The 15,392-nt window shown below is 48.5% G+C and overlaps 1 protein-coding gene across 1 annotated transcript in view; it reads left to right on the forward strand.

Moving 5' to 3' along the window:
• Window positions 1-14,984, forward strand: part of esrrd (estrogen-related receptor delta) — a gene marked incomplete at both ends in the record, with an annotated part of 77,867 nt that extends 62,883 nt beyond the window's left edge. Inside the window, 5 exons of the mRNA XM_084308541.1 lie at window positions 3,076-3,192; window positions 3,708-3,812; window positions 10,351-10,512; window positions 12,291-12,560; window positions 14,740-14,984. Coding sequence (XP_084164667.1) covers window positions 3,076-3,192; window positions 3,708-3,812; window positions 10,351-10,512; window positions 12,291-12,560; window positions 14,740-14,984 — 899 coding nt within the window. The remainder of the gene's footprint in view (window positions 1-3,075; window positions 3,193-3,707; window positions 3,813-10,350; window positions 10,513-12,290; window positions 12,561-14,739) is intronic.
• Window positions 14,985-15,392: the final 408 nt, after the last annotated feature.

Below are 15,392 nucleotides of genomic sequence, written 5' to 3' on the forward strand. Positions count from 1 at the left end.
ACTGGTTGGATGGATGGATGACTGGTTGGATAGATGACTGGTTGGATGGATGAATAGCTGGATGGATGGATGGCTGGTTGGGTGGGTGGATGGATGGATGGATGGATGGCTGGTTGGACTAATGAAAAGCGAGCAAGGAAAAAATACAATATTTTTTGATAGAAAGAGAGAGATAGAGGGGGAGAGACATGGAGTTGGAGAGAGATAGAGAGACACAGAGAGAGAGGGAATCAGAGAGAGAGAGAGAGAGAGAGGGGGATCAGAGAGATAAAAAGACAGAGAGAGAGAGAGAAAGAGAGAGGGAGGGAGAGAGAGTGATAGAGAGGGAGAGAGAGGGACACAAACAACGTCCCGACCGCGCGGGAGTGTGTGTAAATGTGTGTGCGCACCGGATGGAGCTTCTCCCCCGCAGTCGGAGCACTCGCATATCACTGTCAAAATATCGTTGCGCACGCTCCCACGCATATTCCGATCTGTGCAATAATATTCACAGTGGTATATATTGTCATTTGAAACAAGTTACCAATGCATTGTCCCGTGGGAGAGAGAGTGAGAGAGAGTGGTTAAGAGAGAGAGGATGCCTTGGAGTTATGCATGACCTTTAAATTGGAGCCATGGTCAACCCTACTGTCCCCTGGCATATGGAGTTATCACCCCCCCACCCCACCCCACCACCCACCCCCTACCACCCATTACCAAGGTCACCCAGAGGTCAGCTTTCCCCCCACATGGAAACAATAGGGACACAATAGATAATGTGCTCAGACAATCCACGGCAGTTAGTGACATCACAGATCAATAGCTCAGAGGGTTCCACCTACACCGCTCAATTTAAGAATGCACACACTCAAGGCGCTCTAGTAGCACACCACATAGCGCACTGAGTCGCCAAGCGGTCGCCCCGGTTCGTTTCCCAGACCCGGTGGCCATATGCCGCATGTCTTCCCCTTCTTCTCCTCCCGTTTCACCCTCTCTCCTCTGTCGGTCCTGCGTGGCCAAAAAAAAGCTGTCGGTCCTGCGCGACCAGAAAAGCCAATAAAGATAATAAAAGAAATAATAAAGAAATGCACACACTCATGCAGGGCAATCATGCCCTGGGGCTGTCTTTTAGATCATCAGTAACTCTCCAGAATCTGGTAGCTGGAAGAGGTCTGTCCTTCACTATAGAAATTCTTAAGTTGACTAGTAGTCATAGGAGTTTGTCGACTAATCGATTAGTTGATTTCATCGACAAATCTGTAAAATGTGAGTTTTCTCACAATGCAATAATAATGCAGAAGGAGCTCTTTAAATCTAGTGCTTACCAGAGGTGTGCTTTTTATCAGGACATTTTTACTAATGGACTAACAAAGTCTTGGTGACTAAAAGACCAAACTGAACGATTAATCGACTAATTTACTATGAAGGGAGACTCTGTGATCTATGATGTCATCAAGAGATAATCCTGGAGCATTGGAGGTTGATTTTTATTAGTGGACACACCGAGTAACACTGTAGAAGATGAGATGAGAACTCAGCCCAATGGGGAAAGTGGATTATAACGTATAATATAATATATTATATATATTTTCTTTTACATTTCACATGTTATCAATGGCCCTGAGTTAAGCAGCGTCTTTAAATAGAGCTGTTACAGTGTTTTTTACATTTACATTTAGTCATTTAGCTGACGCTTTTATCCAAAGCGACTTACAAGTTCTGTACAAGTCATCAGGAAGGGCACAACTCTATCAGCTGAGTAACAATGTTCATCAAAGTGTTGGGTGCTACAGTGTAGGTTAGTATATTAGGACAAGTGCATGACAATAAGGTTATTTAGGGTTAGATCTTTTTTATTTAAATTTTTTTTTTCAGATAAAGTGTTAAAACTGTTACCCAAGAAGTCAGCTTGCATTGAAAGTCAAATAGCTTTAACATTTGAGCAGGATAGACCCTGTGAAATGTAGGCAGGAATTCAACAGGGTCTTGGCTGATTGATTGATTGATTGATTGATTGATTGAATATTGTAACAGATTGCAGAATGGGTACAAAATACAGTACGGCTCAATACACACAATTGTTAAGGGGATGCAGCCCAGAGAAAGACTTTCGTTTTGTTTACATCAGGTTCCCCCATTTTCAATTCATAACACAGTGAGAAGGCTAGCGGTGAGAAAGTGAACATGGTCCACAGAAACCCCTGAGGACAGCGTTTTCCAGAGACAGTGTAGTGTCTCTGGACAACTGTCTCAATAAAGAACCTTCTCTCCTGTGTCTCCCCTACTCTGTCTCCCTCTCAGCGTTCCTACTGTCTTAATAAAGATCCTTCTCTCCTGTGTCTTCCTCTCAGCCGTCCTACTGTCTCTATAAAGAACCTTCTCTCCTGTGTCTCTGTCTCCCCTACACTGTCTCCCTCTCAGCCGTCCTACTGTTCAGATAAAGAACCTTCTCTCCTGTGTCTCTCCTACTCTGTCTCCCTCTCAGCCTTCCTACTGTCTCTATAAAGAACCTTCTCTCCTGTGTCTCTGTCTCCCCTACACTGTCTCCCTCTCAGCCTTCCTACTGTCTCTATAAAGAACCTTCTCTCCTGTGTCTCTGTCTCCCCTACACTGCCTCCCTCTCAGCCTTCCTACTGTCTCAATAAAGAACTTTATCTCCTGTGTCTCCCTCTCAGCCTTCCTACTGTCTCAATAAATAACCTTCTCTCCTGTGTCTCCCCTACTCTGTCTCCCTCTCAGCCTTAATAAAGAACCTTTTCTAGTCTGTCTTCCTCTCAGCCTTCATACTGTCTCTATAAAGAACATTCTCTCCTCTGTCTCCCTCTCAGTCTTCCTACTGTAAAGAACCAATACAACCACTAATGGTAAAAACAAACAGCAAAGAAAATATGGCAGAATATGAGGTGTTGCAGTAGCTTAAAACCTGGACCTACTGTATGTAAATGTGAAATGACTTCTATTAAAATTTGTATCCGTTAAGTCATGATGTCTCCAGTGGGTTTTCTTGAGCTGTTTGCCAGACTGACAGAGCCATGTGGGACAGTAGGAGGACACCATTATGAACCACCTGTCCTTCCTGTGTGTCTTGTTGCCTAGGTAACATCGAGTACAGCTGTCCGGTGATGAATGAGTGTGAGATAACCAAGCGAAGGAGGAAAGCCTGTCAGGCCTGTCGCTTCCAGAAGTGTCTCCATGCTGGCATGATGAAGGAAGGTCAGGACTATCCCTCTTTCCCTCTCTCCATCTCTCCATATTTCTATTTATCTGGCAGGCCTTTTACTTCCAGGGATATAAATAAGAAAGATTAATACAAAGTTAGAACCATCCCTTCACACCTACATCCATCCATCCATCTCTTCATCCATCCATGCATCCATCCATCCACTCACTTTGTTCTAGACATGTTGCTTACAGGAAATGTCTCCAAGTTGGTTCTTTGATGTTCAGAACCTCTCAATAGACGTGCTGCTCATCTAATAATTTTTTATCCCAGGGACTCCTGATCCAAGAAGATTTTTTAGTTCTAGATACTAGAAATTCCAAAACTGTCTATGGTCATGATCGGTGTGACATCACAAGTTACTCTACTCAAAGCCACGCCTCTTGTTTGGGGGACACTTCCTTCCCTTCAAGTCAAGAAAGCATATTGTCTACACAGTCTATGGTGTGTGACTGACATTATAACAGGTATATTGAAGATGTTGTGTTGTGTTCTGCTCTTCTACCAGGCGTCCGTATGGACCGGGTGAGAGGAGGCAGGCAGAAATACAAGAGGAGGCTGGAGGCTGGTCTGTGTGTCAAAACCCCACATGCACTCCCTGGCAACAATACTAGTGAGTTTACATGCACGCACGCACACGCACACACACACACACACACACACACACACACACACACACACACACACCAACGTTCTTCTGCGCTACTTTCACCTCACAGCTGATCCAAGAAAAAGAAGAAAACGCAAACGTACTTTTGCTGATCTGGACTGGTCCTCTGAGCTCCTCTCCAGTTGAGCTGCAGTGTTTAAATCCAAAATATTGATAAATCCTCTGCCATTGTTGTGTAATACTGTTACAGTGAAAACATATTGTTTTCACTGTATGCCCTGGTGTGTATGTGATGAATAAACTCTTGAATCTTGAATCTAACATGGCATCTCTTCTCTAGAGTCTTCTTTCTCTGCTTCACATGAAGTTAAATCTACTCTAAACTGAAACTTAAAAAGCGTACACCGGTTGAGGGTGGGGGCAGTAGACACTTAATTTACTCAAGTGGATTCCTGAACACAGAATGACACCGTTATATATCATACTGGCCATCGCGTCTCGCTCCTCGCCATTATGAGATATCTCTTATCTCCTAGCACCTACTGTGCTCACGAACAAACAATTGCACTCACATGCACGTGACCAGGCCACGCCCCCGCGTCCTGCTATATGACGCCGGACATGGTCACACTCTACCTTCCTCTTTTTTTGTTTCCAACACGGACGTTGCAGTGCACTCCGTGAACTAGTTGTTATGAAACGCAGGGAGAAATTACACAATGTTGGGTTTTCGCCGGAGGTTCACCAGCCCCTGGAATCTTCTCGGCACATCCTAACAGCGCATCGGACCTGTCCTGGGCTTTCCTCATCTCGTGACAGCGGATCGAGGGACGTCGCGCGACAGCTAGCAGTCGAGCTACGTCGCGCACAGGTAGGGTCTGCGCTGCCAGGCATTGATGCTAGTAGAGCTGCCGCGATTACCGCATTACCGCGGTATCGCTGTTACATCACGCCCACCGCAGAGTTAGGCTGAATACCGCATCACCGCTGTTTTTTATAATAATAATAAAGTACCCTGCTCTCGTTGGGCTTGCGGCTCTGCAGATATACCCTACTCGTCTGTCGAGGTTCCAAGCGACCCTATTGGGTACCAGAAAAGTCACGTGAAACACTGCAGACCACTGATTGGTCAGAAGAGAGACGCGTCACTCGTTGGAGCGTCCTGCAGTGTGTTACCACCAATCGGCAAGCGCGTATTAGGTTTTTACTTCCTGAATGTCAGCCATTGATCAGAGCTCACAACACGGCTAATACGTTAGCTCCCGCCGGAGTGGATTACCGTCGCTCCTCAGGAGTACTAAACGAGGCATAATGATTTTACTGCAACAAATGTTATAATAAAAGCCCTTCGTTCTATACACTTGTCTGATTGAAAACGTAGCAGAGGGATCGGCTACATTAGATGAGCACGCCCTAAAAAAACGTCGCCGTCTAGCTGTGTCTAGCTCACTCTCCGGTCACCCCCCCCCCCCCCCCCCCCCCCCAACACCAGCGGGATACTGGCTCTGATTTGTTCCCTTTGGCTGCGGGCCCCATGCCTTTAACGAGGCGCAAGCGGCCCCACATTTCGCTTCTCATGGGGACAGGGGCTGACACCCAGTTGCTGGCTAGAGAATGTGGGGAATGCTGTGCTGTTAAGCGGCTCCCACGCCACACGTTCTGCGTCTGTGTTTGGTGAGCCTGGTGTTGTGCCTGTCAACGACGAAGGTTGTCAGGGGGGGAACTCAAGGCCCAGGGGGTCGCAGCGTGAGTTCCCCCAGCCCCGCCCTCGCCAGGCTGGGTATCACGTTAGTGCCTCCCACGGCCGGAAGATTTGGGTGGTGCGTGATTTGGGTGGTAGTAATATCACTGCAGGGCTACGGTGTGTAGGAACCCACCCTATCGGGCAGTGTGGGGACCTTGCGCCTTGCATGTCCAGCTGTAGAACGGTTCCTCAGCAATCCATGCCGGGGAGGTGTTCTGTGGGGGAGCTTTTGTCACCCAGTGTGATGTCAGCTTCCCCCGTATCAAACCGGCCCTTTCTGTCGGGGTCCCCCCTTGGGTGCGATTGCCTCGTTGGTAGTGTCAGGGTGCGATATCCCAGCTCCACGAGATGCCCTGCTCGCGCGATTGGCGAGTCCAGGGTTGGCAACGCACAGCGGGTGGGACCGGGCCACCTATCTACAGTTACTGGCGGACCAGCGCCAAATGACGGCGGGTGCGCTTTGGGATTATCATCACATATGGCTACAGCAGTGCCGTATGTCGAGGTGGATGGAGAGAACGCTGAGGCGGGGGCTTGTGTTGCAGTTTGCGCAACCCCATCCTCCGTTTTCAGGTTTGGTACAGACCCTGTTGTCGGGGTCAGCAGCAGTGAAAGCTCTGGCCGACGAGATCCAATCTCTGTTAGCGAAGCAAGCCATCGTCGTGGTCCCAAAGGAGGACACGATGTGTGGCGTTTACTCCCGGTATTTTCTGGTGCCCAAGAAATCAGGAGGTGTCAGACCTATTCTGGATCTGTCTGCGTTCAATCGGCTGATTGTGACGAGGCGGTTCAGGATGTTGACCGTCAAACACCTGATAAGCTCCGTCAGAGTGGGGGACTTGTTCACCTCCATAGACCTGAAGGATGCGTACTTTCACATCCCGATCTTCCCTCCTCACAGGAAGATTGCTACCCGGTCTGCACTGCATATCAATGTGTTGGAATTGAAGGCGGTCCTTCTGGTCCTCAAGCGGTTCGGCCACCTGGTGGTGGGCGAGCACGTGTTGATCAGGACGGACAACACGACGACAGCGTCGTATATCAACAGACAGGGTGGAGTATGCTCCATCCGTCTGCACCGGGTGGCGGTCGAGCTCTGGCTATGGGCGTCTCTCAATCTGCGCAGCCTGAGGGCGCTCCACATCCCTGGCAAGGAGAATGTGGGCGCGGATGTGATGACGCGGGCGGTCCTCATCCCGACGAGTGGGGACTACGTCCAGACATAGTCAGACAGGTCTGGGACCGGTTCGGGGAAGCCATGGTGGATCTGTTTGCGAGCAGACAGTCTCACCAGTGCCCCTTATGGTTCTCGGCAGGGGTGCAGTGGTAAATTGACAGTAGGCCAAACGCTCCATGCACGCGCGCGCGCATGCACAGTTTTTTTTTGGCACAGATTTTTCTTTTTTTTTCTTTTTTTGCCTTGAAATAGAGAAGCTGAAAAAGGTAGCAGGATGTTGCCTATATTGTCAACAGATATGGTTGAAAAACAAACAATGTTTTAAATGTATTGATACAATTTCTTTAATTGAATCAACTTAAACTAGAAAAGTAAATACAAACTAAATTAACAATGTAAGTTACATTGTTAATTTAGTTTGTATTTACTTTTAGTTTAAGTTAATTCAATTAAAGAAATTGTTTTACACACAAACACAAAAGCAAACTTAAAATAATCAGACAACTTGTGTTTACTTGAAGTTCTTTATTTTGAGAAGGGGAAAAAGTACACATCACTTAAATTTTTTCAATGTAATTTGTTTCACAACAGTGGTTTCAAAACAGTTTCAAGTTTCTTTAATAGTTGTCATACAGAAGTACAGAATACTTTTATACAAAATGCTTCTTACTGTTACGCTCCAGAGACTGTGCTAGACAAGATAAGTATGAAATAAAATAAAGTAGCATGTAAAAAGAAGTAAAAATAGAGGTCCCAGTGTTCAGTATAGACATATGTACAATGTTCGATGCAGACTAGAAGTAACTGAGTTACCATACATCAGTCAAGCAAGCCCCCACCAAGTGGTCCTGGGCCTATGATTTGGTTTTGCTCTCCTCGTTCTCTTGTCCTCAGCTGAGCGATGGGCTCTCAGCCAAGTTGCGACATATGTTGTTGAATCCCAGAACTGTGGAGGTGGCCCGTTGATCTTAATGAACATCAAAGATGCTACCCGTGAAATCATTAACCGTGTGCGGGTTGGGGTGATAATTTGATTCATGGCACTGAATCCCCTTTCACATTCTGCAGTGCTACATGGAATAACTTTTGTGCAATTCAATAAAGGCCTAAGCTCATCGGGTATCATTTCTCCATTGCTCTCAATGAAGTCCCCGAATCCATCAATAGTACTGTTAAGGGGCAGCTTGAATCTTTTGCACAGATGCCTTATTTCCACCTCGCCAAATCCTAGTGGCATTTCTTTTGGCCAGCTTTTACACTCAAGAACTTGGAGTTGTGCAAGCAATTCTCGGTCAGTCGGGGGGACAATCCTCCCCTGGGGGTGGATGCCTTCTTGATGTATCCATGGCCGCCCGGGATTCTGTACGCGCTCCCCCCCATACACCTGATAGCTCAGCTGTTGGAGCGGATACGTCGAGAGCGCAGGACCTTGATCCTGATCGCTCCGGACCGGGGCATGGCTGTATGTTTCCCGGTTCTGATCCAGCTCTTGGTAGCCCCACCGTGGTCTGTTCCTTGGTTACCGCGGGCCCTCTTTCAGGCACACGGATCTCTGTGTCTGTTCCCTGTTCTGGGACATCCACTGAAGGTTTGGCTGCTGAGAGGGTGTGTCTGGAGGGGATGGGTCTTGACCCTTCTGTGGTCGACACCATCTGAAACGCGCGCGCTCCGTCCACTATCGCGGTTTACGCGGGTAAGTGGCGTGCTTTTCAAGAGTGGTGTAAGGTGGGGGGCTGGGACCCGGTGTCCTGCCCCCTGGACGCTGTTCTTTCCTTCCTTCAGTCTATCTTGGGTAGACTGTCAACCTCGACGGTGAGGGTATACGCCGCAGCTATATCCTCTTGTCATGTGGGTTTTGAGGGCGGTACTTTGTTCAGCGACCCTCTTGTGAAACGTTTCCTGCTTGGCGCTTGGCGTCTCAAGCCGGTGGGACGTTCTCTGTCTCCGAGTTGGGACCTCCAACTGGTCCTGGGCCGGTTGTTGGAGGCCCCGTTTGAGCCTCTTCAGCAGGCGCCATTGGAGCAGCTGTCTTTCAAGACTGCGTTCCTTCTGGCCATCACCTCCGCTAAGCGCGTGGGTGAGCTGTGTGCTCTCTCGGTGCGGCCTGAGTGCCTGTCTATTCGGGCCAATAGCGGTGCGACTCTGAGGCCTAATCCAGTCTTTGTGCCAAAGAATATCCGGAGTTCTTTTCGCTCCAGGGATATTGTGATTCAGGCGTTTCATCCGCCTCCTCACGCTAGTGGGTTAGAGGCGAGCCTTCATCTGTCGTGTCCTGTCCGTGCACTGGGGGTTTACCTCAGTCGGACGCGGGATCTCAGGGCTTCCGATCAACTGTTTGTTTGTTACGGTGGCCCTCGTGCGGGTAAGATACTGTCCAAGCAGCGGCTGTCACATTGGTTGTGCGAGGGCATTGCCCTTTGCTACACGTTGGCTGGACAGGTCCCCCCTGGGGGTGTCAGGGCGCGCTCCATCTGTGCTGCGACCTCCTGGTCCTCCCCGGGTCCCTTCGTTAAGTTTTACCTCATGGACATGACTGGGGGTTCTGTCTCCCAGGCGGTTCTGAGGTCTGGGACCTCTCCTGCGTCGCGCCATTTGGTGGGCTAGCAGGGGTGTGTGGGTGTGTGCCACGGGGTGCTGTGTCACACGTGGTCCCGCCTGTGCTGTGCGTTTTCAGGGGTCTCTGGTTCCCCCTTTTTTCGCGCTTTGGTGGAGTTGACTGCCTCCCCCCCTTTGTTAGGACGGGCGGGTGGACGGGACTCCCCTCCTCCCTGGTTGGGGCTTACGGGCCCTCAGGGGGTTCACTTGTCGGGCCACGCGTCTGCTCTGCCCCATATCTCATAATGGCGATGAGCGAGACGCGATGGCCAGTATGATATATAACGAAAGATTATCCGATAACTTAGTTATATGAATACTGGCTGAGCGTCTCGCTCTTACCGCCCTGAGGTTCCTTGGTTGGGTTTTCAGTGTTGGAAACTTTTTCCGAGGAAGGTAGAGTGTGACCATGTCCGGCGTTATAGCAGGACGCGGGGGCGTCGCCTGGTCACGTGCATGTGAGTGCAATTGTTTGTTCGTGAGCACAGTAGGTGCTAGGAGATAAGAGATATCTCATGGCGAGGAGCGAGACGCTCAGCCAGTATTCATATAACTAGGTTATAGGATAACCTTTCGTTATCACTGACTGACTACCGCGGCAAGCCTAGGTGGAACTAAGTATAACTTAATACAAAATTATTATATTTAAAAATTATTATTATAATAATTATTATAAATATATAATAATCATTATAAATACTTTTTTTCTGTTGTACCAAACTCGTACCGAACCATGACTCCAAAACCGAGGTACATACCGAACCATGGCTTCTGTGTACCGTTACACCCCTAGTGTACAGTATTCAGTATTCAGTGTACAGTATTCATTATTCAGTATACAGTATTCAATATTCAGTGTACAGTATTCAGCTCCAAGTTTGTGAATCTTTACTCAGTTTTACCCAGTGAAAGTCTACAGCGTACTGAGCGTCTGTTCATCAGTCTTCCCAAGATAAGATATAGTATTAAGATTAATTGTTTGTTTCTGTTATTGTTCATCTGTTTGTTTATTTTCCATCTTTTAGGAAACAAAGTGATCTCACAGCTCCTGGTGACAGAGCCCGCCCCCCTGACTGCCAATCATGACAATTCAACTAATGACAGCAGCCTGCAGACCCTGTTGACCCTGTGTGAACTCCTCAACAGAGATCTGCTGGTCCTGGTGGGCTGGGCCAAACACATCCCAGGTAAACTACTGCCCCTAGTGGCCAAACACATCCCGCGTAAACTACTGCCCCTAGTGGCCAAACACATCCCAGGTAAACGACTGCTCCCTAGTGGCCAGTGCATGTGAGCGGATCGGAGCGTGAGCGGCGCGGGGCGCGGAGCGGCCGGTTTTGACGTGAGCGAGGAGTGGGTTTTAAAATGAGTCGGCGCGACGTCCGGAGCGAGAGTTCTCCTCCGCTCCAATCCACTCCGGGCCGCTCACAGTGGTTTAACACTGATGTAATATATACATGCAGTACAATGCCAAAGCAACAGATGGCGATGTACAAACATGAAGGCCATTTTCAACCAATGAGAAGGGTGAACCTGTGATAGGCTGTTCGTTCAGGCTTTGTCACTGTAGAGACGCCCACACTCACTCCAGTTAGAAAAAGTATATCGACGCCATTGTTGTTGACGTTAGCTTACATGCTAACGTTAATGGCAGCGACCATAGCATTGTGGCTCGGCTAGCCTATCATCGCTTAATAGAGATAGTGAATGGATAAACAACGTTATTTAACATTGCAGAATGGCTACAATTACAATGCGGCTCAATACAAACAATTGTTAAGGGGCCCAGGGGGTGTAGACTGTTGTAGTTTGAGCTCATTTACACCATGCTCCAAAAAAAGAAGAAAAAAAACTGCCGAGCGATCTGGCGCGGGGAGCGGGGAGCGCTCGATTCAAGGTGAGCGGGGAGCGAGCGGAGAGCGACTTGGGGGCGGGGTCAACATGAGTGATTAGCGGAGCGGACCAAGCTTTAAAGAGCGAAGAGCGGATTTCTCGGCCGCGCCGATCCGCTCACGTGGTCTGCTAGTGGCCAAACACATCCGAGGTAAACTACTGCCCCTAGTGGCCAAACACATCAGAGGTAAACTACTGCCCCTAGTGGCCAAATACATCCCAGGTAAACTACTTCTCCTAGTGGCCAAACACATCCCAGGTAAACTACTGCCTCTAGTGGCCAAACACATCCCAGGTAAACTTCTGCCCCCAAGTGGCCAAACACATCCCAGGTAAACTACTGCCCCTAGTGGCTAAACACATCCCAGGTAAACTACTGCCCCTAGTGGCCAAACACATCCCAGGTAAACTACTGCCCCTAGTGGCCAAACACATCCCAGGTAAACTACTGCCCCTAGTGGCCAAACACATCCGAGGTAAACTACTGCCCCTAGTGGCCAAACACATCCGAGGTAAACTACTGCCCCTAGTGGCCAAACACATCCCAGGCAAATGACTGCCCCTAGTGGCCAAACACATCCGAGGTAAACGACTGCCCCTAGTGGCCAAACACATCCCAGGTAAACTACTGCTCCTAGTGGCCAAACACATCCGAGGTAAACTACTTCTCCTAGTGGCCAAACACATCCCAGGTAAACAACTGCCCCTAGTGGCCAAACACATCCCAGGCAAATGACTGCCCCTAGTGGCCAAACACATCCGAGGTAAACGACTGCCCCTAGTGGCCAAACACATCCCAGGTAAACTACTGCTCCTAGTGGCCAAACACATCCGAGGTAAACTACTTCTCCTAGTGGCCAAACACATCCCAGGTAAACAACTGCCCCTAGTGGCCAAACACATCCCAGGTAAACTACTGCCCCTAGTGGCCAAACACATCCCAGGTAAACGACTGCCCCTAGTGGCCAAACACATCCCAGGTAAACGACTGCCCCTAGTGGCCAAACACATCCCAGGTAAACTACTGCCCCAATCACTGATTGACTGTGATAGTTGTGTCCCGCCCCACCAGGTTTCTCTGGGCTGTCATTGGTGGACCAGATGTCCCTGCTACAGAGTGGTTGGATGGAGGCTCTGCTGGTGGGTGTGGCCTGGTGCTCTCAGGGCTCGGAAGATGAGCTTGTGTTCGCCGGGAACCTGCGATTAGACGAGGGGCAGTGTCGCGCCATGGGATTGGCTGATTTGTATGGAGCACTGCGTCACCTGACCTCCAGGTACCAAACGATGAACCTGAGCCAGGAAGAGGTGGTCACACTGAAGGCTATGGCACTGGCTAACTCAGGTACACACACACACACACACACACACACGCATGCACGCGCGCACGCACACACACACACACACACACACACACACACACACACACACACACACACACACACACACACACACACACACACACACATTCAATTAATCACTAGCTTCAGTCACTAGAGAGCAGTGTTACTAGTGTACTGACAGCTTCACCCACTAGAGAGTAGTGTTACTAGTGTACTGACAGCTTCACCCACTAGAGAGCAGTGTTACTAGTGTACCGACAGCTTCACCCACTAGAGAGCGCCATCTCTTGCAAAGCAACAGCTGAGCTGAACAATTATTATTCATCAAATACAATGAAAGTTGAAGGATTTGTTTTGATTTAAGGGATAGTTGTGATGTTTGGAACCCTAGCCCTATTTCGTTCTTACCAAAGATGATGATGATTGGTCAACATCCTTTCTCAGACTGATATGTCCTTTCTCAGCAGCACAACCCATGCTGTTCCTCATACTAGCTCTGGATAGTTAGCCAGAAAACAATGCAAGTTGTCTGTACAAGCTGACTGGGATTTCAGGCTCACTGAATTTACTCCAAAGTGCAGACAACATAGATTTCAGTGAGCTTCAGTCAGCTTGACCCCATTAGCTTTGCATTGGTTTGTGGCTAAATATCCAGAAAATATCCCTAACAACTCATAGTCTCTCTCTCCCTTTCTCCTACCAACTCCTAGTCTCTCTCTCACTCTCTCTCCTACTAACCCACAGTCTCTCTCTCTTTCCTAACTTCTATTCTCTCTCCCTTTCTCCTACCAACTCCTAGTCTCTCTCTCACTCTCTCTCCTACTAACCCACAGTCTCTCTCTCTTTCCTAACTTCTATTCTCTCTCCCTTTCTCCTACCAACTCCTAGTCTCTCTCTCACTCTCTCCTACTAACTCCTAGTCTCTCTCTCCTACTAACTCCTAGTCTATCTCTCCTACTAACTCCTACTCTATCTCTCTCCTACTAACTCCTAGTCTCTCTCTCCCTCTCTCCTAGTAATTCCTAGTCTCTCTCTCTCCTACTAACTCCTAGTCTCTCTCTCCTACTAACTCCTAGTCTCTCTCTCCTACTAACTCCTAGTCTCTCTCTCCTACTAACTCCTACTCTCTCTCTCTCCTACTAACTCCTAGTCTCTCTCTCCTACTAACTCCTACTCTCTCTCTCTCCTACTAACTCCTACTCTCTCTCTCTCCTACTAACTCCTAGTCTCTCTCTCCTACTAACTCCTAGTCTCTCTCTCCTACTAACTCCTAGTCTCTCTCTCCTACTAACTCCTACTCTCTCTCTCTCCTACTAACTCCTAGTCTCTCTCTCCTACTAACTCCTACTCTATCTCTCTCCTACTAACTCCTAGTCTCTCTCTCCTACTAACTCCTACTCTCTCTCTCTCCTACTAACTCCTACTCTCTCTCTCTCCTACTAACCCCTAGTCTCTCTCTCCTACTAACTCCTACTCTCTCTCTCTCCTACTAACTCCTACTCTCTCTCTCTCCTACTAACTCCTACTCTCTCTCTCTCCTACTAACTCCTAGTCTCTCTCTCCTACTAACCCCTACTCTCTCTCTCTCCTACTAACCCCTACTCTCTCTTTCTCCTACTAACTCCTACTCTCTCTCTCTCCTACTAACCCCTAGTCTCTCTCTCTCCTACTAACCCCTACTCTCTCTCTCTCCTACTAACTCCTACTCTCTCTCTCTCCTACTAACTCCTAGTCTCTCTCTCCTACTAACTCCTAGTCTCTCTCTCCTACTAACCCCTACTCTCTCTCTCTCCTACTAACTCCTGGTCCCTCTCTCTCCTACTAACTCCTGGGGCTAGATCCACAAAGAATGGATTGCACGGTGCTAATTGCACCCTTACTTACCGCGCAGGTGATTGATTGAATGAAAATGTTATTAACAGATTGCAGAATGGGTACAATACAGTACGGCTCAATACACACAATTGTTAAGGGGATGCAGACCAGAGAAAGACTTTCGTCTTTTTTACATCAGGGTCCCCCATTTTCAATTCATAATAAGGGTGCAATTAGCACCGTGCAATCCATTCTTTGTGGATCTAGCCCCTAGTCTCTCTCTCCTACTAACCCCTAATCTCTCTCTCTCCTACTAACCCCTAATCTCTCTCTCTCCTACTAACTCCTAGTCTCTCTTCCTCCCAGATGCTGATCCGGTTGACTGTGTGGACTCGGTCCAGCAGTTCCAGGACCTTCTCCATGAGGCCCTCCAGGACTTTGAGGCCACCCAGCACCCATCGGAGCCCCACAGGGCTGGAAGGCTTCTGATGAGCCTGCCCCTACTGCGGCAGACAAGCAAACAGGCGGTGGACACTCTCCTCCGGCTGCACGGCCAGCGGCACGTCCCCATGCACAAGCTGCTGCTGGAGATGCTGGAGGCCAAGGCCTGAGATCTGGGACCAAGACTATAATTAAACAGGAACAGGAAGTCTGACTTCTAACTCTTCCAGACACAGATGCTCTCATGGATGTCATAACACGACATTGTAGTGAAAGGTATCCAATGGAGTTTTTTATTACCGTAACTTCAACTAATAACCCAGGCTTTTATTTGCTTCAATCACTGAACTCACCCCGCCTGTATTTGGGACAGGTGTCTATATGGGACAGGCCTCTAATTGCTTTTGCACACAAATCTTGCTAAGCAAATATGGGAAATATCAAATTGTTTAACATTTTAACATTTTAAATCAGTATGAATATTACTTGTATGAATGTGTCAGCATTAACACCTCACTGCACCAGACCCCCAGTGGTGCTTAGGAAAATATGGCTGATGAGACTCAGCTCCTACTCTT

This window comes from Notolepis coatsorum, assembly GCF_963971535.1.
Source record: "Notolepis coatsorum genome assembly, chromosome: 1".
Taxonomy (NCBI): Eukaryota; Metazoa; Chordata; class Actinopteri; order Aulopiformes; family Paralepididae; genus Notolepis; species Notolepis coatsorum.